This window comes from Bos grunniens, chromosome 28, assembly GCF_055505025.1.
Source record: "Bos grunniens cultivar Pamir isolate PY7600 chromosome 28, Bosgru_T2T1.0, whole genome shotgun sequence".
NCBI classification, from domain to species: domain Eukaryota; kingdom Metazoa; phylum Chordata; class Mammalia; order Artiodactyla; family Bovidae; genus Bos; species Bos grunniens.
Genome location: NC_141192.1, coordinates 18,849,664 through 18,872,690, shown reverse-complemented (window position 1 = coordinate 18,872,690; position 23,027 = coordinate 18,849,664). Strand labels below are relative to the sequence as shown.

The 23,027-nt window shown below is 50.6% G+C and overlaps 1 protein-coding gene and 1 long non-coding RNA gene across 3 annotated transcripts in view; one reads left to right on the top strand and one right to left on the bottom strand.

Moving 5' to 3' along the window:
* Positions 1-10,088: 10,088 nt before the first annotated feature.
* Positions 10,089-23,027, top strand: part of UNC5B (unc-5 netrin receptor B) — a 90,945-nt gene continuing 78,006 nt past the window's right edge. For both annotated transcript variants that reach the window (XM_086382191.1, XM_086382190.1), the window contains exon 1: positions 10,089-10,309. In XM_086382191.1, coding sequence (XP_086238317.1) covers positions 10,231-10,309 — 79 coding nt within the window. In that variant the 5' untranslated portion in view covers positions 10,089-10,230. The remainder of the gene's footprint in view (positions 10,310-23,027) is intronic.
* Positions 10,979-14,124, bottom strand: LOC147342951 (uncharacterized). Its single transcript, XR_015156864.1, has 3 exons — positions 13,987-14,124; positions 12,451-12,629; positions 10,979-11,329 (listed from the first exon to the last, which is right to left on the bottom strand). It is a non-coding gene; the product is annotated as an uncharacterized LOC147342951 (long non-coding RNA).

Genomic DNA, 23,027 nt, shown 5'->3' with positions numbered 1-23,027 from the left:
TCAAAGGAAACTGCTCCTAAAAATTCAAAACCACAGCAAGAAACAGGGATTTTTGTCTCTCTTCCAAGTTCATTTTGAATTCTTCCTCAGTCTTAGTTTAAGAAACTGCTATAACTTAAGTGGTCTTACTTTTGCCCAAATGAAAGCTTTACAGAATTACAAGTATCAAGATGGTGTGTTGTAAATAAAGTTGTTGTCATTCAGTCACTAAGTCATGTCCAGCTCTTTGTGACCCCATGGACTGCAGCATGCTAGGCTTCCCTATCCTTCATTATCTCCCAGAGTTTGCTCAAACTCATGTTTGTTGAGTCGGTGATGCTATCTGACCTCATCCTCTGCCACTCCCTTCTCCTTTTGCCTTCAATCCTTCCCTGCATTAGGGTCTTTTCCAATTAGTCAGCTCTTCACATCAGGTGGCCAAAGTATTAATATTAAAGCTTTAGCAACAGTCCTTCCAATGAATATTCAGGGTTGATTTCCTTTAGGATTGACTGGTTTGATCTCCTTGCTGCCCAAAGGACTTCTCCAGCACCATAATTTGAAAGCATCAGTTCTCCAGTGCTCAGCCTTCTTTATGTTGCAACTCTCACATGTGTACCAGACTACTGGGAAAACCATAGCTTTGACTATACCGACCTTTGTAGACAAAGTGATGTCTCTGCTTTTTGATACACTGTTTAGGTTTGTCATAGCTTTTCTTCCAAAGAGCAAGTATCTTTAAATTTCATGGCTGCAGTCACCTTCCACAGTGATTTTGGAACCCAAGAAAATAAAATCTGTCACTGTTTCTGTTTTTTCTCCATCTATTTGCCATGAAGTGAGGGAACAGGATGTCATGATCTTAGGTGTTTGAATGTTGAGCTTAAAGCCAGCTTTTTCACTCCCCTCTTTCACTTTCATCAAGAGGCTCTTTAGTTCCTCTTCATTTTCTGCCATTAGTGTGATATCATCTGCATATCTGAGGTTGTTGATATTTCTCCCGGCAATCTTGATTCCAGTTTGTGATTCATCCAGCCCAGCATTTTGCATGATGTACTCTGCATGGAAGTTAAATAAGCAGGACGACAATATACAGCTCTGTCGTACTCCTTTCCCAGTATTGAACCAGTCCATTGTTCCATGTCCAGTTCTAATTGTTGCTTCTTGACCAGCATACAGGTTTCTCAGGAGCCAGGTCAGGTGGTCTGGTATTCCCATCTCTAAGGATTTTCCACAGTTCATTGTGATTCACACAGTCAAAGGTTTTAGCATAGTCAATGAAGCAGAACTAGTTTTTTTTCCTGGAATTCCCTTGCTTTCTCTATGATCCAATGAATGTTGGCAATTTGACCTCTGGTTCCTCTGCCTTTTCTAAATCCAGCTTGTATATCTGGAATTTCCCAGTTCATGTACTGCTGAAGCCTAACTTGAAGGATTTTTGTATGAAATGAGCACAATTGTACAGTAGTTGGAACATTCTTTGGCATTGCCTTTCTTTGGGATTGGAATAAAAACTGACCTTTTCCAGTCCTGTGGCCATTGCTGAGTTTTCCAAACTTGCTGGCATATTGAGTGTAGCACTTTCATAGCATCATCTTTTAGGATTTGAAATAGCTCCACTGGACTGCTATCACCTCCACTAGCTTTGTCCGTAGTAATGCTTCTTAAGGCCCACTTGACTTTGCATTCCAGGATGTCTGGCTCTAGGTGAGTGATCACACCATCGTGGTTATCTTGGTCATTTAGACCTTTTTGGTACAGTTCTTCTGTGTTTTCGTGCCACCTCTGCTTAATCTCTTCTGCTCCTCTTAGGTCCTTACCACTTCTATCCTTTATCATGCCCATCCTTTCATGAAATATTCCCTCAATATCTCCAATTTCCCTGAAGAGATCTCTAGTCTTTCCCATTCTATTGTTTTCTTCTATTTCTTTGCCTTGTTCAGTTAAGAAGGCCTTCTTATCTCTCCTTGCTATTCTCTAGAATATTAATCTCAGTGAGTGAATTATTTACGTTATATTGTAATTTCTAGATAGTTTAAATATTGTGTTTAATTTGGTTAACTGTCCTTATTATATGAGCAATTCTGAAATTAGACTATTTGGGGTTTCTTATTTTTTTAATTTTTAGTGAAATATAGTTGATTTATAATGTGTTCATTTCTGCTATACAGCAAAGTGATTCAGTTATACACATATACATTCTTTTCCATATTCTTTTCCATTATGGCTTATCACAGGCTATTGGATATCGTTTCCTGTGCTATACAGGAAACTTATCCATCCTGTATGTAAGAGTTTGCTGCCGCTAATCCAGACTCCCAGTCCTCCCCTCTCCCGGCCCTCTCCCCCTCGGCACCCACAAGTCTGCTCTCTATGTCTGTGAGTTTCTGTTTCATAGACGTATTCATTTGTGTCGTATTTTAGATTCTGCATATAAGTGATATTACATGGTGTTTATCTTTCTCTTTCTGACTTACATCACTTAGTATTGTAATCTCTAGGTCCATCCGTGTTGCTGCAAATGGCATTATTTCATTCTTTCTATGGCTGCATAATATCCCATTGTATATGTATTCCATATCCTCTCTACCCATTCATCTGTTGTTGGATCTTTATGTTGTTTCCTTGTCTTGGCTATTGTAAATCGTGCTGCTATGAACAGAGGAGTGCATGTATCTTTTTAAATTATAGTTTTGTCAGGATATATGTCCAGGATTAGGATTGCTGGATCATATGGTAGCTCTATTTTTGTGTTTTGAAGAAACTCCATACTGTTTTCCATAGCGGCTGCAGCAGTTTACATGGCTACCAACAGTGTGGGAGGGTTCCCTTTTCTCCACACCCCCTGCAGCATTTGTTATTTGTAGACTTTTTGATGACGGCCATCCTGACCAGTGTGAGACAGTACCTCATTGCAGTTTTGATTGGCATTTCCCTGGTAATCAGCGATGTTAGGCATCTTTTCATGTGCCTATTGGCCATCTGTATGGGAAATTAGACATCTTTGAAATAGCAAAAGGCATTTTTATATGCCAAGGGCTGTATTCCATAGTTTTAAAACAAATATGAAGTGCCTTGATGTTTTTCTTAGGCAAAGTACCTTGGTGCTTACCTGAATACATTTAAATTGGAATGTTTATTAAAAAAAAAAAAAAAGAGTATGAGAAAGTTTAAAAGGTCTATCTTGCTATTTTAGTCTATACCCTGTTAGACTGTACCCTCTTCCCTCTGTATGGATAATTTCCTACTGAAATTCCAGAGAAGAACTGGAAGAGGCTGGTAGCATGGCCTGGTCATAATAATGTGGGTTTAAAGCTCAGAGTCAGTACTTACCAGCTGACCTTAGGCATGTCCCTTTCCCTTTCAGAGCCCCAGTTTCCATTTAATGGGCCCATGTTTAACACCTACCTCCAAGAAAAATAGAAATGAACAATGAAAAATTACGTTGTTAAGATTTAAAAACAAACAAAAAACTACATCCAGGAGATGTGTTGGGCATGCAGGCTCTGGCACCAGGCTTCCTGGGTTTGAATCTGGCCTCCATCTCTAGCTAAGCAGGAAAACCTGTCACACTTTTCCTGTTAAAGTGGGGATAATCATTGCATCAACTCACTGGTTATCATGGAGATTGAAGGAACCAATTCACGCAGTACCCTTGGCACGGTGTCTGGCTTGCTGCAATTTCATTAGCTGGCCTTTTTACTTTTCAAGACGGCAACCCCTCCTGTAAGGACTGGTTGGTGCTGCGGTCACAGCTATATACTGGGAACTCCACAGGCACCTCTGACTCACCACATCAGCACCTGGACCCAGCTACTCCCAAACACACCGTCCACATTCCTGATCCTAGGCCTCGCTCACCATGCTCCCTCTGCCCAGAAGGCATTCGTCTTTCATGTTTACCTTTTCCTTCTCACCCCCGGGTCTAATCCCCAACACGACCCCTTCAGAACACTAAGGAAACCCCCTCCACCACTGCAGGCAGACCCCAGGCATGGTAGTCTCAGTCAGCAGCCTGTTCCAGCTCTGTCTTCACCTGCTTTTTCTATGCCCCATAACCCACAAGCAGGACATACTGCACAATTTACTGGACCCAATGCAGAGTTATTTGGAACAGGGATCCTCATTCAAAAATTATTAAGAACTTCAAGACAGACAAATCCCAACTGAGGGATATTCTGCAAAATACCTGATGAATAATACTCAAAACTGTCAAGATCATCAAAAACAAAGAAAACCTAAGAAACTCTTAGAGGATCCCTTCGAGTCCTGACTACTATGTGTAATGTGGGATCCTAGGACAGAAAATGGACATTAGGTAAATGCTAAGGAAATCTAAATGAATCTTAGTTCATAATAGTATTTCAATATTGGTTCATTAATTATAGCAAATCCACCACACTAACGTAAGTTATTAATATTAGGGGAAAGAGGGATGAAGGACTATGGGAACTTTCTGTGCTATGCAATTTTTCATAAATCTAAAACTGTTCTAAAATTTTGATTTTTTTTTTTAAGTAACAATAACAAAGAATTTTGAGAAGGCAATAGTGGAGAAAATTGTGCAAGACAGAGCCAGGATTTGAATCCGAATCTTTCTGACCCTAAAGCTTTTGTGCATGACTGCTTACACTGCTTGAATTCCAGGGAGAAGGCTCTCTCCTAGAGGTAAGAGAAAAGATGCATATGGAGTGGGGGAGGAGGTGGAGGGTTGTCACGGTATTCAGTAGAGAGGTTAAGAGCCCAGTCTTGATGACTCAGGCCAAATAGTGTGTGTGTGCGTTAGTCGCTCAGTCGTGTCTGACTCTTTGCAACCCCACGGACTGTAGCCCACCAGGCTCCTCTGTCCATGGGATTTTCCAGGCAAGAATACTGGAGTGGGTTGCCATTTCTCCAGGGGATCTTCCTGACCCAGGGATTGAACCCAGATCTCCTGCATTGCAGGCAGATTCATTACCATCTGAACTACAGGGAAGTCCTGTATAGCGTGTGATTGCATTTATATGAAATTCCCAGAACAGGAAAATCCATAGAGACAGAAAGTCTGGTTGCCAGAAAGTCTGGTTGTCCGGTTGCCAGGGGCAGGGGAAAGGGAGGGGAGCATAGGGAGTGACTGCTTAATGGTATGTGGTTTCTTTTTGGGGTGATGAAATGGTGGTGATCACTGCCTAACAATGTGAAGATACTAAAAGATACTACATTGTACACTTTAAATAGTTAAAATCGTAAATGTTATGTTACCTTGATTTAAAAAAAATATAGTACAAGCTTGAGATCCAGTCTGCCTGGATTTGAATCTCCAGGGTCCCGTTTACTAGCTGTCTGCTCCCTCGGGCAAATTACCTCTCTGTGCCTCATTTCCCTCATCTGATAAATGAGGTAGGAACAGTCCCTAGCTCATAAGGTTGTTGTCAGCAAGATCCAGGCGTTTGGAGTCCATCCCGGCCTTGAAGGGTCAGGGGAGGGATTATGAACTCATCCCCAAGACTTCCCACCTAAAATTTTGCAAACAGAGTGGTCTGAGAGCCCCCTCCCCAGACACCCTGGAATGGAAACCCACTCTTGGGCGGCCCCAAGGTAGAAGCCAGAGCGCATCTCCATTCCAGACCCATCGCTTTAGGAAGCAAGCCGAAGCAGCTACGGAGGCGGTGTGAGCTGCAGCGCGCCGCCTAGTGGCGCCTTGGAGCACAGCGGTACCGGCCGCCTGGGGAAGCCGCCAACCAAAGCCACTAGCCACGCCTGCAGGGAACCCCGGACAGCTGCTCCTTATTATAAAATAGGTGGCGTGTATTCAGCCAGATTAGGGGCTTTCTGTATATTCTTTTTAATCCCACGAGCTAGTTATTGTTCCCATTTTAAAACTGATGGAACTGATGCTTGGAAAGGCTCAGCAGCCAACCCCAGTTCTCCCAGCAGGTAAAAAGAGCAGCCCCCCGTCTGGTGTTCATCCATCGGCTCAGCTCCAGATTCCAGAACTGTCTCTGATGCTCTCTCCTGATTTGGGATAAATGAGGGTAACCCAAGGAAGCACTACAGACCCCGCTAAGGGTCAAAACTAGCTCTGAGACCGATTTCAAAGCAACTGCATTGCCCAATGTCTGTCCCACCTCCAACCTTAGGCCCTGTACAACCCCCTAGGAAATGGAGGGGAGGTGGGAGGCTCCTTCCAGGGCTCATCTGGCAAAGCTGTGGGCCCTTTAACCAGTAACCCTTCCCCAGCCTCACTGATGCATCCACTCAACCAATATTTATGCATGTTTATATACATGCAGGAGTCTGAGGTGCTGGATATATCATGGTGAGCAAGAAAAGGGGGCTCTGGCCTCCAAGCCTCTTTTATTTATTTACTTATTTATTGGCCATGCCATGTGGGATTTTATTTCCCCAACCAGGGGTCCAACCCGGGCCCCATGCACTGAAAGCATAGAGTCTTAACCACTGGACCACCAGGGAAGTCCCTCACCCTCTTTCTTAACTCACAACAAGACCTCTTCACTGTGAGTCTGACGGCACTGGGTTTGGGAACACCCTGGTGTTAATCCAGATATTCCAATGTGTCATCCCAGGGCCAGGACCTTACCCATTCTTCACCCATTCTGGGGAAAGGTGTGAGCTCAGGGTAGTGTGACTCCCTCTGAAGTCTTTTTGCTGCCCCCCAGTTGAGGGCTGGCACTTGAAGATGCCCAGGCGGGGTGGGGGGGGGAGCCACACCCCCAGTGGTTATTTAACTGCAGGTGTCTGGGGAAGGGACATTCTCCCAGACACTGGAACGGCAGGGGAGCGGGTACAGAGGAGTTATGGAGGAATCCCAATGTGGTAAGTCTCCTACCCCCATGCAGGAGTCCTGGAAGCAAAGAAGGGTCCAGGACCTCCAATGGGCATATTTCTAGGATCAGGGGAAATGGGATGAGGATCAACAGAATAAGAGGAATGGACTGCTCTCCTTTTGCTTGCCCAACCCCCATCTCCAAGACCCCTTCCCTCCAGTTAGGAATTAAAGTCATGAAATTTGACACCAGGACTAGAAGGGCCTGCCTGGTGCAATTACTGTCTAAACAGCGGAGTCCTGTGCACTGGAACTTTTTTGAAAAATGTCCAATATCATATTGGTCTTCTGCTTAAGAGAGAGCATGCCTGTCCTGTGGTCCCTGCCTGCCAAGGCTCTACTGAGGTTCCCGCTGAGTTATCTAGCAAAATGTACTTGACCTTGTGCCTGTGCCAGGGGTTGACAGTCAGATGCTGAGCCTCAGTACATGTACCTATATGTGTTGCCTGGTGGAAGTTAAGTATCTAACTATCTATTTGTCTTTAGTGTCATCTGCCTAAGAATGTATTTGTACTTTTGGATTTGCACGCCTGTGTGTGTGTCTGTGACAAGATTTTTAAAATCTTATGTTTTAAGTATGTGGGCCTCTCTGCAGGTGGGTGCCTTTGTGATGTTTCTGGGTCATTTTGCACTTGATTATTTTCATTGTATGTTTGCTTGTGTGTGTATCTTTGTAGGTGTGCCTGTAACTGTCTAGGGGTGGGTGTGTGTATGTGTGCTTGTACTTCTGTGGTTAGGTGGGGCTGGCTGGGTGTGAAGAGCTATTGACTCCCTCACCTACTGCCCTTGCCTGGGCCAAGCTAAAAATAACCAACCTGTCTTTGCACATGGGGGCCTTTCTTAGTTGGCCTAAGTTCTTCCCAGGGAGTCCTACTTCCCCATACCCACCCTTCTGATCCTGGGGGCCTGGCCAAGAAGGGCTGGGGAGGTGAACTGATCCACCGACCCCCTTCCTTACATGTTCCAGACCCAAGCTGTGGAGGCAGTCTGTATGGACGGGAGTCCTGGGCAGTCCTGCCCTTCTCTGTTCTCTGGGAAAACAGCTGAGGCAGGCCCTTGTTTCTTCTCTACCTGCCCCCACCCAAAAAAATCCCTTTCCAACCTGTAGTTCTGGCCTCCAAGTTCTTTCACTGCTAATCTAGGAATTGATCCTGGGAGCACTGACCATATTCCAGCCTACCCCCTACTGGCCTGGCTGGACCTCCCTCTGCCTTCCTTTACCCCTTCTTGAAGCAGCCACTGCCTCTGTATTGGAGGAGTGATTCCAGATCCCAGCTCTGGAAAAACCCCAAGTAGTGAACAGACCAGGACTAGAGGAAAGGGCATTCCTGCTGGCTGCCAGTCCTTTCTCACCCACCAGCCCCAGAAGAGGTAGGAGGGTGGAGGATCCCCAGCTCAGCATTTCTTTCCAGTCCTATCTCTCTTGCCCTTTGACTCATCCACTCATTCACTCAAAGCTGTGTGATCTCGGGCAAATGCCTTCATGTCTCTGTGCCTCCATTTCTTCATAGGTAAAATGAGATTACAAATGGTACTGACCTCCCAGACTTGTGAGCATTAACTGAAGCGATGCATATGAAGAGCTTAACCTGGTGCCTGGCCATAGAAGGACCTTGCAGGCATTAGCTGATCCACCCCTTCTAGTGTCACTGGGTTTCAATCTCAAGATACTGCCTAACCCCCAAACTCCACCTGGCTCCTCATGCCCCAAAGCTCACTCTTGGGTGGTCAGGATTTTCCACCAGGAATCAGGTTGACTGAGAGGCGAGATCTTGGAAAGAAAGATGGAGAGATTATTGACATTTGTACTGCAGTTTCTGTACTTTGGCCTGGGAGGCACGCTGCACTGCTTGTAGGGTCTTATCCAGACCAGGGATTGAACCCATGTCCCTGCAGTGGAAGCACAGAATCCTAACCACTGAACTACCAGGAAATTCCCTCCATACATATTTTAAAAATTCAATTCTGCCGTGCCGTGCCATGTCGTTTCAGTGTGTCCGACTCTTTGTGACCCTTATGGACTGTAGCCCACCAGGCTCCTCTGTCCATGGGATTCTCCAGGCAAGAATACTGGAGTGGGTTGTCATGCCCTCCTCCAGGGGATCTTCCTGACCCAGGGATCAAACCCATGTTTCTTTTGTCTCCTACATTGGCAAGTGGGTGCTTTACCACTAGGGCTACCCGGGAAGCCCTACAGTTCTACACCCTCTTATAAAATTGGTATTATCATTTTTCTCCATTTTGGAGATGATGAAGTATCAGAATGGTTAAGTAACTTGTTCAAGGTCACACAGCAGGCAAGGGGCAGAACCCAAATTTACACCAAGCCAAAAATGGCTCCCTGGTGCCCCATTGTCAGTTGGGATGGGGGTAATATCCTAGGCGCTGGGTGCTACAGGAGGGTCAGCCGGGTCTGGTCAAACAGTTTTGCCCAGGGTCATGCCAACAAGTAGGGCTAACCAGGATGATCCAGATCCACAGTCAAGTTCACAGAGCTGTAAGTTCCAACTTAATCCGGGACTTGAGGGATTGAGATTTTTCTCATTTAAGGAGCATTTTCTGGGAAAGAACTCCCACCCCACCCCCTTCCCATGTAGAGGACATAGATTTTAAGTAGTACAGATCAGGGAACCAAAAACGGCAGAGTCCTGAGTTTAATCAGAGGAGAAGGCTAACACAACCAAGCCAAATGGAAGTGCAAAAATACACTTCCTTAGTTTCTGGAAAGGAAAACTGGGCAGACTCCGCTTCCAGTTTCGATCCAGAGGCCGAGTTTTCCAATGCTCCGGGTCCAGCGTCTCTCGAGGACCTCCCTGAAGGGCCCCCAGTTTCGCTGAGGCCGCGCCCAAGGAGCCGTCGGTCACCCCCTCGAAAGGCCCCTCGCTGGCTCCGCCCCTGCCCACCCAAGGCCCCGCCCCGCCCCGGCTGTGCTTGGTCCTCCTCAGCTCAAAGACTCACTAGGGTGAGCGAGCGGCAGCGCTCGGCGTCGTGGCTGGAGGCTGGGGCCGGCGAAGACGCCGGAGCTGCGGGTAGCAACTGGGCGCAGGAAGGCGCTTACTGGGGTTGGGACCGCGCGGCGTCAGCCGCTGCGAGCGCCGCTGAGCGCTCTAACCTTCAGTCGTGCAACTTCGTAGCCAGGACGTGAGAACCCGGAGAGCGCTCGAGTCTCGTAGCCGGGGGAGTGCAGAGAGGGGCGCGCCGGAGCCTGACTGGAGAGCGGACGCCAGGCACCCGCCGCGCTCCGAGCGCCCGGCAGCCCTCTGCGAAGCGTGGCTGCCTCTGCCCCAACGGAGGGCACGAGCTGGCGCGACCGGGCGCCGGGGAGGACGGCGAGGAGGAGGCGGCGGCGGCGGAGACGGCGGCGGCGAGGCTGGGGCCAGGGAGAGAGCCCCGGGGGAGAGGCGCCCGAGCCGGGCCGAGGGAGCATGTGGGCCCGGAGCGGAGCGCGGGGTGCGCTGCTGCTGGCGCTGCTGCTCTGCTGGGATCTGAGGCTGAGCCAAGCAGGTAGGGAGCTATCGGGCATGGGGGAGTGGGGCAAGGGAACCCTGGCGCCTCACTCTGCCCGGAAGTTGAGGTGGTCCATCGCTCTGTTAGTGCGCGCAGGGAAAGAGGCAAGGGCGCCCAAGTTCGAAGGTAGATTTCTCTGCCCCACCAAAGTGGGCGATTGGTGCAGCCATCTCGCGCGGGGTGCGCAGGCCCTCTAGCTCCTACTTGGAAAGGAGGGGTCGGTCGCTTCTTTTCCCTGGAATGGTATCCGAGTCGGGGTGTGCGCCTCCTGGAGGACCGGTCTCCACGAGACCCCGAGTTCCGCGCGTGCTTGGCAGCGGCTGGTAAAAAAAAAAAAAAAAAAATCCCCCAGTCGCTGCACAGGCCAGGTGTGCGCTCGCTCCCGGTTCGCTGGCAACTTCCTAGTCCAGGTCCCTGCTCGCCCAAGCTCCTAGCGCGGCACCGACCGGAATCCGCAGACTAGAAGGAGGGAGCGAGAAACCTGGGGAGCACGGGAAGCACTGGTCCGCTCCACGAGCTGGATGAGGCCAGCTTGCAGCGGTTTGGTTACCGAGGAGAATAGGGCTGAGTCTTGCACGTACAGTTTTCCCCGAGATCTTGGGATTCGCGGGTCTAGAAGATTTTTTTTTTTTTTTCTGTGTGTTGGTGGTTGAGGAGAGGAGTACGTAGCGATCTGCCTAGTTTCTTTTTAAATCAATCACTGACATTCTCCCCGTCTGGGGAGTCGGCTGGGTGCGCTCGCCAGGCTCCTACTCTGGACCCACCAAGGTGCTTTAAGGGAGTCGGTGGGCTACTAAAAATTAAAGCTTCTATTCCGCCTCTTCCGCCGTGGATGTGTACACGTCTCGCTGGTCTGTAGCTGGGTCCGGCGCGGCTGACTGGGCTGAGTCTTCCTGGGGAGCAGGGTGGACGCACGGGAGCCATCCACCTCTCTCGCTCTCTCTCCGGAACCGAAGCACCGGGCTTTCGAGGTAGGGTGGGGAAGGGCAGCATCCTGCAGAGTCCTCTGAGTTGAGGCTGAGAATGGGGCAGGAAAATTGGTGCAGAAAGTGGACAGATGACGCAGCCGTCCCCCCCCCCCCACCCCCGCACCTTCCGCTGAGGTGTTGACGTCCGCCGTCCTCCTGCCCCCCCCCCCGCCCCCGCCCCGCGACCTTCCCACCCCCGCCTCCCCGCCCCCGCAACTTGCAGTCAAAGATTCTTCACTCCGGAATTAATGATTCCCACGGCCCAGGCCCAAGTGAGGACTTGGTTTTAGCACATCCCCCCCCCCCCCTTTTTTCCCCTAGCCCTATGTTGTAAAGTTACGACACAATCATTTGATCCACGTTAATTATGATTTGGGCAGACTCTGGTATTTAAAGCAGTGTTTTGAAGTTGGAAGGTAATGATGGGGGAGGGGGCAGGCTGCTGAATGACCAACTTTGTTTTAAAGAGTGGCAGTTGGATGTGGGAGGTGCTGGGCTGGGGTGTTGGTTTCTGGTTTTGGGGTGTCTGAGGGGACGTGATTGAAGGGTTTGGTGAAGTCTCTGTAAATGGCACACGGGCAGGATTGGGTCTTGGGAAGCTGTCTTTGACCAGCAGGGCAAGGATATAAGGAATAAATACCGAGATTACTGAGGGTGGGGGGCTGGGTAGGCAGGAGAAAGACAAGACTGATTGGCCTGGAGTTCTCCAGAGCTGCAGAGTAGGCTCCCTTGGGAGGCTGGGGGTGGTCCGCCTTGCCTGCTTAACAAAGCATCCGGCCTCCACCTTCCCCAAAAGAAACCCCAGGCCCAGGGCTTTGATGGATTTGGGCACGATCGGTGCCCAGCCAGAAATGGCCTCTAATACTGGGCTTTGATTTCTCACTAGCAGAGTAGAACTGGCGTTGGAATTGTGCTCATTACTTAGCGCAGCAGGGGTTGCCTGCCCACCAGCCTGGAGAGGGGCCAGCCGGTGGGATCAGCCTGCTTTTTGCCCTTAGAAGCCTGCCTTTAAGACAGAGAACATGCCCCTTCCTCCTACACAGCCCTTGTACTCTAATGTACAGAGCAACTTTCAGAATATTCATTAGGTCTTCCCAGCGATCCCCCATGAGCTCCACTGCACAGATGGGGGAAAAAAGGGCCAAGATGTTGTGTTTCCTCAAATCTTACCTTCTCTTGACCACAGATTGCAGATTGTATCCAAGGCTCCTGTTCAATGGCCAGGCTGATTCAGTCCACTTTGAATTTCTGCTTACGGTCCCATCCACGGTCTTTCTTGGGCGTCTCCAAGCTCTCCTGAATGGGCAGGCACCTCTCTGTCCTTTCCCCTACTCCTATTCCCAGTGGATCTGGAAATGAGTTCCCTTTACAGCACTGAGAATTTTTTTTAAGCCATAAAATTTGATGGTGGAGAAATCAAACCCAGAACCATAAGCTCCAGACTCTTAGAAGGAGATGTCAGCAAGTGACTGGCCAGAGTGGACACTTTAAAAGCTGAGGTTAGCCCTGGGAATCTCCTCCAACCTATCCCTCAGCCTTTCCTAGAGCTATTAATGAGCCTTTCCTTGGCCTGTGGCTGGGATGGCTGAGAAGGAACCAAGGTGTCATGATAACGCTTCTTTTTAAGGTGCGGTTAAAATTGGAGTTTTCCTAGTGTTTTTGCTCTGTGTGTGTGTGTTGGTGGTGGCCTGTCCTTGTCTTCCTGTACACTGTACTAAATGCCAAGTTCACTTAAACAAATGGAAAATCAAGAGTGTCTTAATTCTTTTTCTCATTAAAGTGAGAGTACCACTGCAGGGGAGGAGTTCTGTATGTAATTTCTCTCCCCACCCCACAAACTGGGAATTCCATAGGACAAATTAATTCCCCTCTCTTCCAATCCACTTATTTAACTGCTGAAGCTTTGGGACGGGCCCTGACCTGCCCAGGACTACACTGGGACTCAGGGAGAGATCTGAGATTTGCACTCAGGCCTCATAAACCTCCTTCTTGTCAGGGCTCCTTTATTCCACTTGGGCTGCAGACTGTCCGCATGGGTCTGGGATTGAGATTTTAAAATCAAGGCCTGGCTAAGGCAGGCAGCTAAAGATGGAGTTGGTTTGGTAACTGAGTTGGACTGGGACTTGCAGGGGCAAAACTTGCAGGGAGCATGGAGCTGGGAGAGGTGGAACAGGGCTGGGCCAAAAGTTAAGGTGAGACCCTGAGACCAGCAAGTGCCCAAAAGTAGCTTCATCCCTGGTCTTCCAACACTGATCCTCTCAGTAAGAGCCCCATGAGAAAAATCACAATCCAGGCTCCCTTGGTCTGCAGGACTACATGTTAGCATTTTAAAGCTCTGTACTGATGTGTATGGAGGCTTCCCTGATGGCTCAATGGTAAAGAATCTGTCTGCAATTCAGGAGCAGAGGGTTCGATCCCTGGGTGGGAAAGATCCCTTGGAGAAGGAAATGGCAACCTACTCCAGTATCCTTGCCTGGAAAATCCCATGGACAGAGGAGCCTGGCAGGCTACAGTCCATGGGGTCACAAGGCGTTGGACACTCATTTGTATAGCTGGAGGTGAAATAGGTGTTTACATTTTTATTTTGAAGCTTTAGGGGCTCATCTCCTGCACCCGTTTTGTTGTTGAATTTTCCCTGGACTGAGGTCCTGTGACCTGTTCCTGGCTGGCAGAGCAGGCGCTCGGGTCTGCCTACGACTTCCTTACCTGCAGTATCTTCTAAGGAGGGTTTGGACTTTGGCGATGAGGCTGAAGGGGAGGTGGATTTCTTACATTCCAAGTGCTTGGTTGGTATTTCTGAATGGCCCATCCTGGAGCCTCCTCCCGGGCCTGCTGGCCAAACATATGGTCATTTGAACCTTATGGCTGGGATCAGGGTAGCAAGGAACTATCTTGGAGCCCCCTGAGGCCTGGAGGGAAGGGTTAAGGAGCAGGGATCATAGGCTGGGATTTAGGGGTTGCCTGTGGGGTTGGTTGTAGGGAGAAACTACTCTCAAGGCAGGGAGAGAAGGATTCAGACACTAAGACCAGGGCTGGCGCTTTTGGCCTCTTCCTCCTCCTCCCCAGTTTCCTAAACAGCTTCCACAAATGGGATCTGTTTAAAGCTGTGAAGGCAAAATGAAACCAAACAAGTGTGTTCTGTGCTTTTCTGTTACTTTCCTTTTTTTAAGGAAAACTTAAAATATCGTAATTAGGATAATATGAGGAAGGGCAGTTTCAGGTGGGTGGAGGGAACGTGTGTCCTCCTTTTGATTTGGTCCTGAAGTTGGGGATGGGGCGCCACCTCCTGCCCCACCATGGGCCTGCGCTCAGCCGGGTGCCGCTGGAGCTTGGGGAGTTTATCCCCAACCTGACCAGGTGACCGAGGGCCAGGTGAGCCCCTCCTCTGTGTTTTTTGAGAGAAGCCTGGCTTCCCGTTGGGAGTTGGGCGGGCGGCTGGATTGCGCAGGATTCGAACGCCGGCGGCCAGCAGCAACAGCTCCAGTCACTGCGCCCCCTCAGGGCAGGCGAGTCCTTGCCGCGCCTCTGTCTCTCCGACCCTCCACTTCGGCGAGGCTAATGGCAGCGAAAACATTTGCTGAAGTGAAGGCATAAATCAGCCACCTCCTCGCTCCCTCGACCCTACCCGCTTTGTTCCCTCTTCTTTATCTTCCGAAGCCCTGGGTTGCTGGACGCTCGCGAATTTACCCTTGCGGACAAAGCGGCCCGGATAGCATCTCCGAGGCTGGCGCTGGCGGGGCTGATTCAGTTCGCGGGTACCTGGGGGTCGCACGTATCTCGGCACCGACACCCACCGCTCCCCCTTCGCTTCCTCTCCTGCTTCCCCCTGGTCCTCCTCGGCCCCCTCACCAGCCCCCTCTACCCCGTCCCCTGCCGAGGAGCCGGGGCAGCTCTCGGGCCACGGTTAAGGAGTGAGTTCGCGGAGCTGCCTTCTCACCTCCGAGAACTGGCTGACCCCAGCGCCTCACAGCTTCCCCGCCTGCTGCTGCGCGGCTCTTTTCGAGAAAGGCAGGCTGTGGTGTGAAAGTGTGCGTGGAAGAGCGGGGCGGGGTGGGGGTGAGAATGTGTATGAAGGAGGTGGGCGGAGGTGGGAGTGTGCAGGGGAGGTGAGGGTAGGTGTGGTGCTAGGTATGTGTAGGGTGAAGTGTGCAGGAGGGATAGGGGGCGTGTCTTGAGTTGTGCCTTTTGCATAGGGGATGGCGGTGCATGTGTTTGGGTTGGGGTGGGTAATGCAAGTGGGTGCCCCTGTGGTGTGTTTGTGTGTAAACAGGTGTGTGTAGCATGGGGACAGTGAGTCACCACCATACTAGGGAAGCTCCGGTGTTCTTAGGAGGTGGGACTCACCCAGGTGAGTGAGATTTGATCCATTTGGTCTGCATGCCAGGTTGTGGAGTTGGAAGGGCAAGAAGCTCCCTCACTTGAGGGCAGGTGGAACGGATTGGCCACAGACAGGCCCTATAGCTAGCTAGACCAGGAGCTTGGGTGACTCCCCCCAGGAGGACAGGAGTCCGAGTCCTGGGGTCCCCTGCAGTCTGCTTTCCTAAAACAGTGGCAGGTCCTGTGGTTTGAAGATCTGCTCTCTGCTCTGGGTCAGGTTCCTGCTTCAGCCCTCCAGGAGAAGTGGGGTCCTCGGGAATTTGCCACGGAAGAAGCAAGCTGAGCTCGGGTGAGTGGCATCGCCCATGGAGAGCAACATGGGCAGGCATGGCTGGGCCTGGGACTCTCCGTGGATGTAAAAGAGGATGCAGACACAGAGACACATACATGAGCCCTGGACTCCACTGTTCCTCATTTCCTTGGTCACACAGGGCTCCCCTGCCGTCCTTAACTCTAGGGTAAGGTGTGCTGTTGTAGACTAGAGAGACCTTTAGGAAAATCATAGTCCCACAGATAAACTTATTGTTTAACAGATTATACAACCCTCTCATATGTAAGACCTCAGTTGGTCCTTGTAAGAACGCCACTGGGGAGGTGGGTGCCACTTAGGATGCGCACTTCAGACCTGGCTCAGAACCAGAGCAGCCCTGGCCCCAGCCCTCAAGGTGGTTACCGTGTGTGAGGGATGCTGATGTCCACTCCAAAGATTGGTAAGTGACATTCCAGCAGCCTCTGTGGCAAATGAGACCAATGACACTGCAGCTGACCTTTGAATAATGTGGGGGTCAGGGGCGCTGACTCCCCAGCAGTTGAAAATATCTTTGCTACATCAGCCTTAAAAATAAAGAAATTGACAAATGACTCACCCAAGAGCAGGAAGCTGAAATGGTTTGGATAGAATCAGGACTCAAAACAGTTCTTTTGATTCCACATATTGTAATCTCTGCTACTGCTAAGTCGCTTCAGTCGTGTCCGACTCTGTGCGACCCCATAGCCTGCAGCCCACCAGGCTCCCCCGTCCCTGGGATTCTCCAGGCAAGAACACCAGAGTGGGTTGCCATTTTCTTCTCCAATACATGAAAGTGAAAAGTGAAAGTGAAGTCGCTCAGTCGTGTCTGACTCTTCGGGACCCCATGGATTGCTGCCTACCAGGCTCCTCAGCCCATGGGATTTTCCAGGCAAGAGTACTAGAGTGGGGTGCCATATTGTAATCTCTAATCAAACATAAACTCGTCCCCAAGCTTAAACATCTATAAAATGAAAATATGGGTACAAAGTTCATTGAAAAAATATCTACTTTTACGTGGACCCACACAGTTCAAGGCCGAGTTGTTCAAGGGTCAACTGTCTATTCAGGGAAGAGAGCCTTGGGGCTTCCTGGAGAGGGTGATGCGAGCCAGACCTTGACTCTCTTTTTTGGGTCTTTCTAAGAGCATTGCTGAAGAGGAGACAAGATGGGGACAGGGGTGCCCACCTGAGACTTCTCCAAATCTTGAGAAGTTGGCCCTGCCAGCATCTGCAAGGGCTCCATCCTGTGTGGACACCAGTCCTTGGTGGGCCAGCTTTCAGCCATATTTCCATCCTGGCCCTCCCAGGTTCAGCTGAAGGGGTGGTGCCTTTCTCAACTACCTCTGAGGAGTTGCAGCTTGGGGCTGGCACTTGAGAGGAAAAGATTTCTTATTCTTTGATTCGCTCTCTGTGGTTCTTGAAGATGGAGTGAGCCCAGAAAACACTTTTTAAGCAATGATAGGGATTCTGCTGGGGATGGAGGTGTGGGAAGGTATACTGTGTTGCCTTCTGCCAGGCCCCCACCAGAGAACACAGAGTGGAGTACAAGCGAAGGACAGAATCCTCAGCCCAGCTACTGCCACGAGCTAGCTAGCGAGGACAAGCTCAACTGTCAACACCTCTAGGAACCCCCAGCCCCTCCAACCCTTCTCGTCACAGAGGACCCTCAGGACCTCAGTTGCAGGTTCATGGTGTGGCCAACTGAGGTTCTGAGTAGATTAATATTGCCAGCATTGCCATTTACTAACCCTATGGCCTTGGGCAGCTCACGGAACTCTTCTTTGCTTCAGTTTCCTCACCTATAAAATGGGGGTAATGATAGTTTTGTCCTCACAGGGTTGTTTTGGGGCTCACATGACCTCATATATGATAAACCACTTAGTCCAGGGCCTGGCACACAATGAGCTCAGGGAGCACTCAGGCACAGCCCTGCGATGCCAGAGACGACCCCCTCCAGAAGGCCAGGAGGTTCAGGGCCTGAACCTGGGCAACTCCTGCCCTGGGAGTTGGGAGGTTCTGGCTTTTGCTCTTTCTCTGCTGTGTGACCTTAGGCAAGTGATTTCCTTCTCTGGGTCCCCTCTGTAAACTCAGGATGCGGGAAAGGTGGAAGGATGAGCCATCCTTAAGGGCTCTAGGATTTTTGATCTGGTTTCATCTGAAGAGGCCCCAGCAAGAGACAGAGGTAACCAAGGCCCAGAACCACTGTGTTTACAGAGGCCCCTCTCGAAAGTCAATATATTGACTGGAATGCCCTTGTGAGCATTATGCACCCTGGGTCTCTCTCTCTCTCAAGCTATAAATCACCCTCTGGGACCTCAGTCCCTTTTTCCTGTTTCATAAGCATCTCCTGCCTCATAGATGGAGAACCCCAGATGCTAAGCAGGGCTGGGGAGGCAGAGAAGGCCCCCACTGGCAAAGGCACCCTGGGCATATGAACAAAGAGGTACTTGCTCCCCCGACCCTGCCACCCCCACCAAGGCTCAGGGAGGCCCTGTGTGGGGTGCGGTAGGCAGACACTGTCCAGATCTGGCCATCCCACTCACTGTTTCATTTCCAGGGGTGGAGTGTCGTTGAACTCAGGATTGGGGGATTAAGAATCCTGTCCCCACACCAGGCATTGGAACACAAATACACTCAGCCCTAAAACTTGGTACACATGGACGTTCATTTGATAGGAGGAGGTACTGGGTCAGAGGTGGGCAAAGCACTGGCCTGACCCTTGGATTGATTTGTGTTGCTTCCTGAATCGTGAGTCATGTGCCAGGCTTGTGGTGCTGGAGTGGGGTCTGGCATGATGTTTAGAGGGTGGGCTGTGCAGTCAGACTCCTTGGGTTCACATCCTGGCTATTCTGGCATTTGGCTGTGTATCCTGGAGCAAGTTACCTACCCTCTCTGAGCTTGAGTTTCTTCATTTGTAAAGGAGGAGTGGTAACAGTGCCAACCTCATCAGATCCTTGTGGGGATGAATGAAATGATGTATGCAAGTGCTCTGCACATTCTAAAGCACTCAATAACACTCAGTCCTCCTCCTCCTCATTGCTGTTGGTGCCAAGTATCGAGTGATACAACAGGAAGTCCTTCAGGTGTTGAGAGAAGGCTCTTGTGGATCCAGGTGGTTGGTTAAGGAAGGCTTCCTGGAGGAGGGAAGGGTGGTACTTAACTGGCCTTGAAGGATAAGCAGAGCTCAGGTGAACAAAAAGGGCATTCTTGGTACAGGGTGTGTATATTAAAGCGTGGGGTGGGAACGTCTGACATATTCACCCATGAAATGGATTTTGAATTCAGCCATCTGATCATCTGATAAAACAAGACTTTGGGAGCCAGGGGTCCCTTCCTGGTGGAAAGAGCCAAGGCTTTGGAATTAGAAGGATTTGACTCTTACTGAGTGGCAGGGCTGTGTGGCTGAACCTCCGTGTACCCTAGTATCCCCATCTGTGGGGTGGGGATGACCCCCCTGCCTTCCCGGGATGGTGATGTGATGTGAGCTAGACATGTGGCCCTGGCACAGAGCAGGTTCCATTGATTTCCCATGGCCTCCCTCCTGCTTGCCTCCCCCCTGCCGCCCGCCCCCAGTCTGGTCGCCCCCTGGCTGGGCCTGGGCCCTGCTTCTCTCCCTGTACATCTCTGGGCAGGAAAGCAGGGGTCAGAGAGTTCCTGGTGGCAGCTTCCTGGTAGGCCAGAGAGTCAGGGAGAGGGGCAAGAAGGAGGAGGCTGCCTTTTCTGTCCCTGAGACCTACCTAGGCCTGGTGGATATCAAGAGATATCCCTAAGGTCTGGGAGGAACATCTTCTGCTGAGATCACCCAGGAGCCTGCAACCCCCAGAGGCCTTGAGTAGCGTCTAGAGGCATTACTGGCATCAGGAGACGGAGCTGAAGGCAGGCAGCTCTGTAATGCGATCAGAGGCGCCCGCCTGCCCAGCCTGGGCCTGGGCACCCATGGAGGATGAAGAGCTTAAAAGAAGTTGAGCGGGGGTTCTAGGAATGCTGTTCCTGGCTCCCTCCCCATCCCACCTTTGCTCATTCTGTGACACTCTGCAGGACAGAGTGAGACTCAGAGACGGGACTCAGGTGTGACATGGGGTAGAGTGCGGAATGCCTTATGGAGCAGCTTCCCACCCTTCGTTTTCCTTGTCATTCAAGCCAGGGGCCTGGGGGTGAGGAGGCAGGGTCAGTGAGTGGAGGCAGGCTGAGGTTGAAACAACGATGTGATGGGAGAGCAGCTGTGACACTCCATGCCTAGGGAGACTGGGTATGATTTGGCTGATTTTGCTCAGTCACATGTCCCTGGTACACAGCACCATCCCAGGCGCAAAGAGAGAGCTTGATAAACACTTGCAGGGCAGATGAAGGAGGAATTCGTGCAGGCCTTCTTCGCTCAGGAGGTTGCTGTGGCTCACTCCCCGCCACACGTTGGACTTGCTCCTGTTTTAGAAGAGTCTCACTGCTTGGCTTATAGCCCCCACCCCACCCCCGCTTTGCCTGCTTCTCTCCCTTCATTTTCTCCTGCTTTCCATCTTTGACCACGTACTGTGCATGGGGTACCATGGAAATCAGAGCCAAGTCTTCATCGGTCAGAACCCTGAGGTAGGAAAGAATTTATTCATGAAATCCAGTGGAGCCACAAAGAACTGATCAAGGACTGCAGTCGCGTGCCCTTTGTGCCTGTGCTCAGAGGAAGCAGACTGGCAGGTGAACGCTGTACTTACCTGCAAGGTGGCCTTCACGAGGCCCATCTAGCTGGTCCAGGGCCTTTGAAGATGTTTGTTTCCAGTTTGCAGCCCCAAACCCATTGATCAGTCCCCTCTACCCTGCTGTCTAGCGGCTCAAGACAATGTCCATTCCAGATACACTGGTCCTGAGACCTGGGAGTAGGCAAGGGCTGAGACAGTATATCTGAAAGTTTGTTGGCAGGGTCTGCCCAAAGACCTCAGCCCTCCAGAACAGCTGCCACCAGCATCTTGGCAGGAGCTGGGTTTGATGCAGGGGAGCAGTTTTGGCTGCAGAGTCTGGCTAAGGCAGGCTCCCCCAGCACTACATCCAATGTTAACATTCAGAGAGCATCCCTGGGAGATTAAATACCCCCAGGCGCTTAGCCGAGGCAGCAGTAGTCCGAGCCCCACTGCCACCCTCACAGCTGGGCACCTGCTGGCTCTTGCCAGGAGTCCCCAACACTGATCTGGAACTCCTGCCTGGCAGCACGAGATAGCCAGAGCTGATCCACACATCTGATCTGGCCCCACTTTTTCCTGCTGGTGCACCCGGCTCTGTACAGACGCATACGTACAAAAAGAACTCACAGTTGAGGATCAGGATCTAATCCTAGCCATGCAGCTAATCTGCTGTGTGTCATTGAGCTAATTCCATTCCCTCTCTGGGCCTCAGTGTCTTCATCTGTCCATCTTCTTCATCCAGACCAGTGGTCTGCCCTAGAATCAGTAAACTGAGTTCAAGTCCTGGCTCCGACAGCTAACTATAACTCCCCGAGCCTGCATCGCCTCACTGTGAATCGGGGCCTGATTGGTTGTTGTTGTGGGGATGAAATGAGATGGGGCATGGTCAGTAAAGGTCAGCTCCTTTTTGTTTCTACCTGGGAGGAAAGCAATCTGCAAACCACTGATTACACTCCTCCTTTCTTTCCAATATTACCCTATTGACACACCAAGTATTAGACTTAAGGTTCAGGATGGCCCACAGGATGACCTGATGATCTGCCTGGGGGTTACATCAAGAGGGGAAGCCTGCATTGTCATATGCATTTGGAAAGAGCACTGGACTAGGAGTCTGGAAGCTACAGCCCTGAGACCAACTCTGTCCCAATCACTCGCCCACTCTGAGCCTCAGTTTACCCATCAGCAAAAGGAATAAAAGAAGCCGAATGCAGGCAGGGCTCAGGGAGAAAATGCTTGGACAGGTGCTTTGGAAACTTCTCCAAACCCCAGGGGTTGCTGATCTGAGTAGGAAGGAGGCCCACACAGCAAGGTCTATCCCCAGGGGCTGTGCAGTACGTCCCGGGAGCTGCTCACTGTGGGGCAGGTAGGAGAGGGCCCGTGTTTCCACTTCCCTGGCTGGAACCTCCCGCTGCGGGTGGGCCCTGGCTTCTCCCTGTGGCCTGGCTGGCCCTGGCTATTGAGCTGGATGACAAGAGTTTGGGTCGCTTCCCATCCCTTTCTGCTCCACACCCCAGAGAAGGGGAGGCTGGGGTTCCACGTCAGGGAAGGTTAGTGTCAGTGCTGGGTTTGATGTGTCCGAGCCAGCATGCCATCTGCCATGCCCACCAGAAGTTACATAATCCCTCGGCTGACTGCCTGTTCTTAGAAAACAGGGCAGGCAGGACCAGCAGAGAGTGGAGGTTAGTTTTCTTCCCTACACTTTGTTCCCTCATAGCCCACACCTTCCTGGACCCGTCTTCATTCTCCGAGTTGTTTCCACACTGTCCAGAGCCTGAGACGTAAATGCTGGGACTGAGCCAGGCTGAGATTGGAAGGGGACGAGGCAGTCCTTGAGGGCTGCCGCCTGGCCTGGGGGCAGCCTGCGGGAGCGGTCCTCACAGCCTCTCACATCTTTCCTCTGCTGAGCTCAGGCGGAATAGACTGAGGAGGGCAGCTCAGGGTTCAGGAAAGTAGGGGCAGACCCTCCCCCCAGTTCCTACAGAGGTGTTCCTCTTCTAACACCTTATCAAATATTAAGCATTTTAATTGTATCTAAATAACAGCTAAATAATGCTACCCATGTATTGCTATGGCCTTTGTAATCACTGAGACCCAAAATTCAATCCTGTCTCTCTTATTTGCTAGCTGTGTGATGTTGGTAAGGCAGCTTCACCAATGTTGGCCCAGTTTCCTCATCTATGAAATGGGAATAATAAAGCAATTTGTTCACTTATCACTGAATGATAAATGGGTTCACATCAATATCCTGAGGATCAAATCAGACAATAATGCATGTAGAGGACAGAGAAAGCGTTCAATAAGTGATAGCTGTCGTCATTGGTATCCAATTCCAGCCTTTTTGAAGAAAATGATATATAATGACTAAATCTTTTTTATTCTAGAAGAGCAAAGTTGATTCAAGACTAATCCATT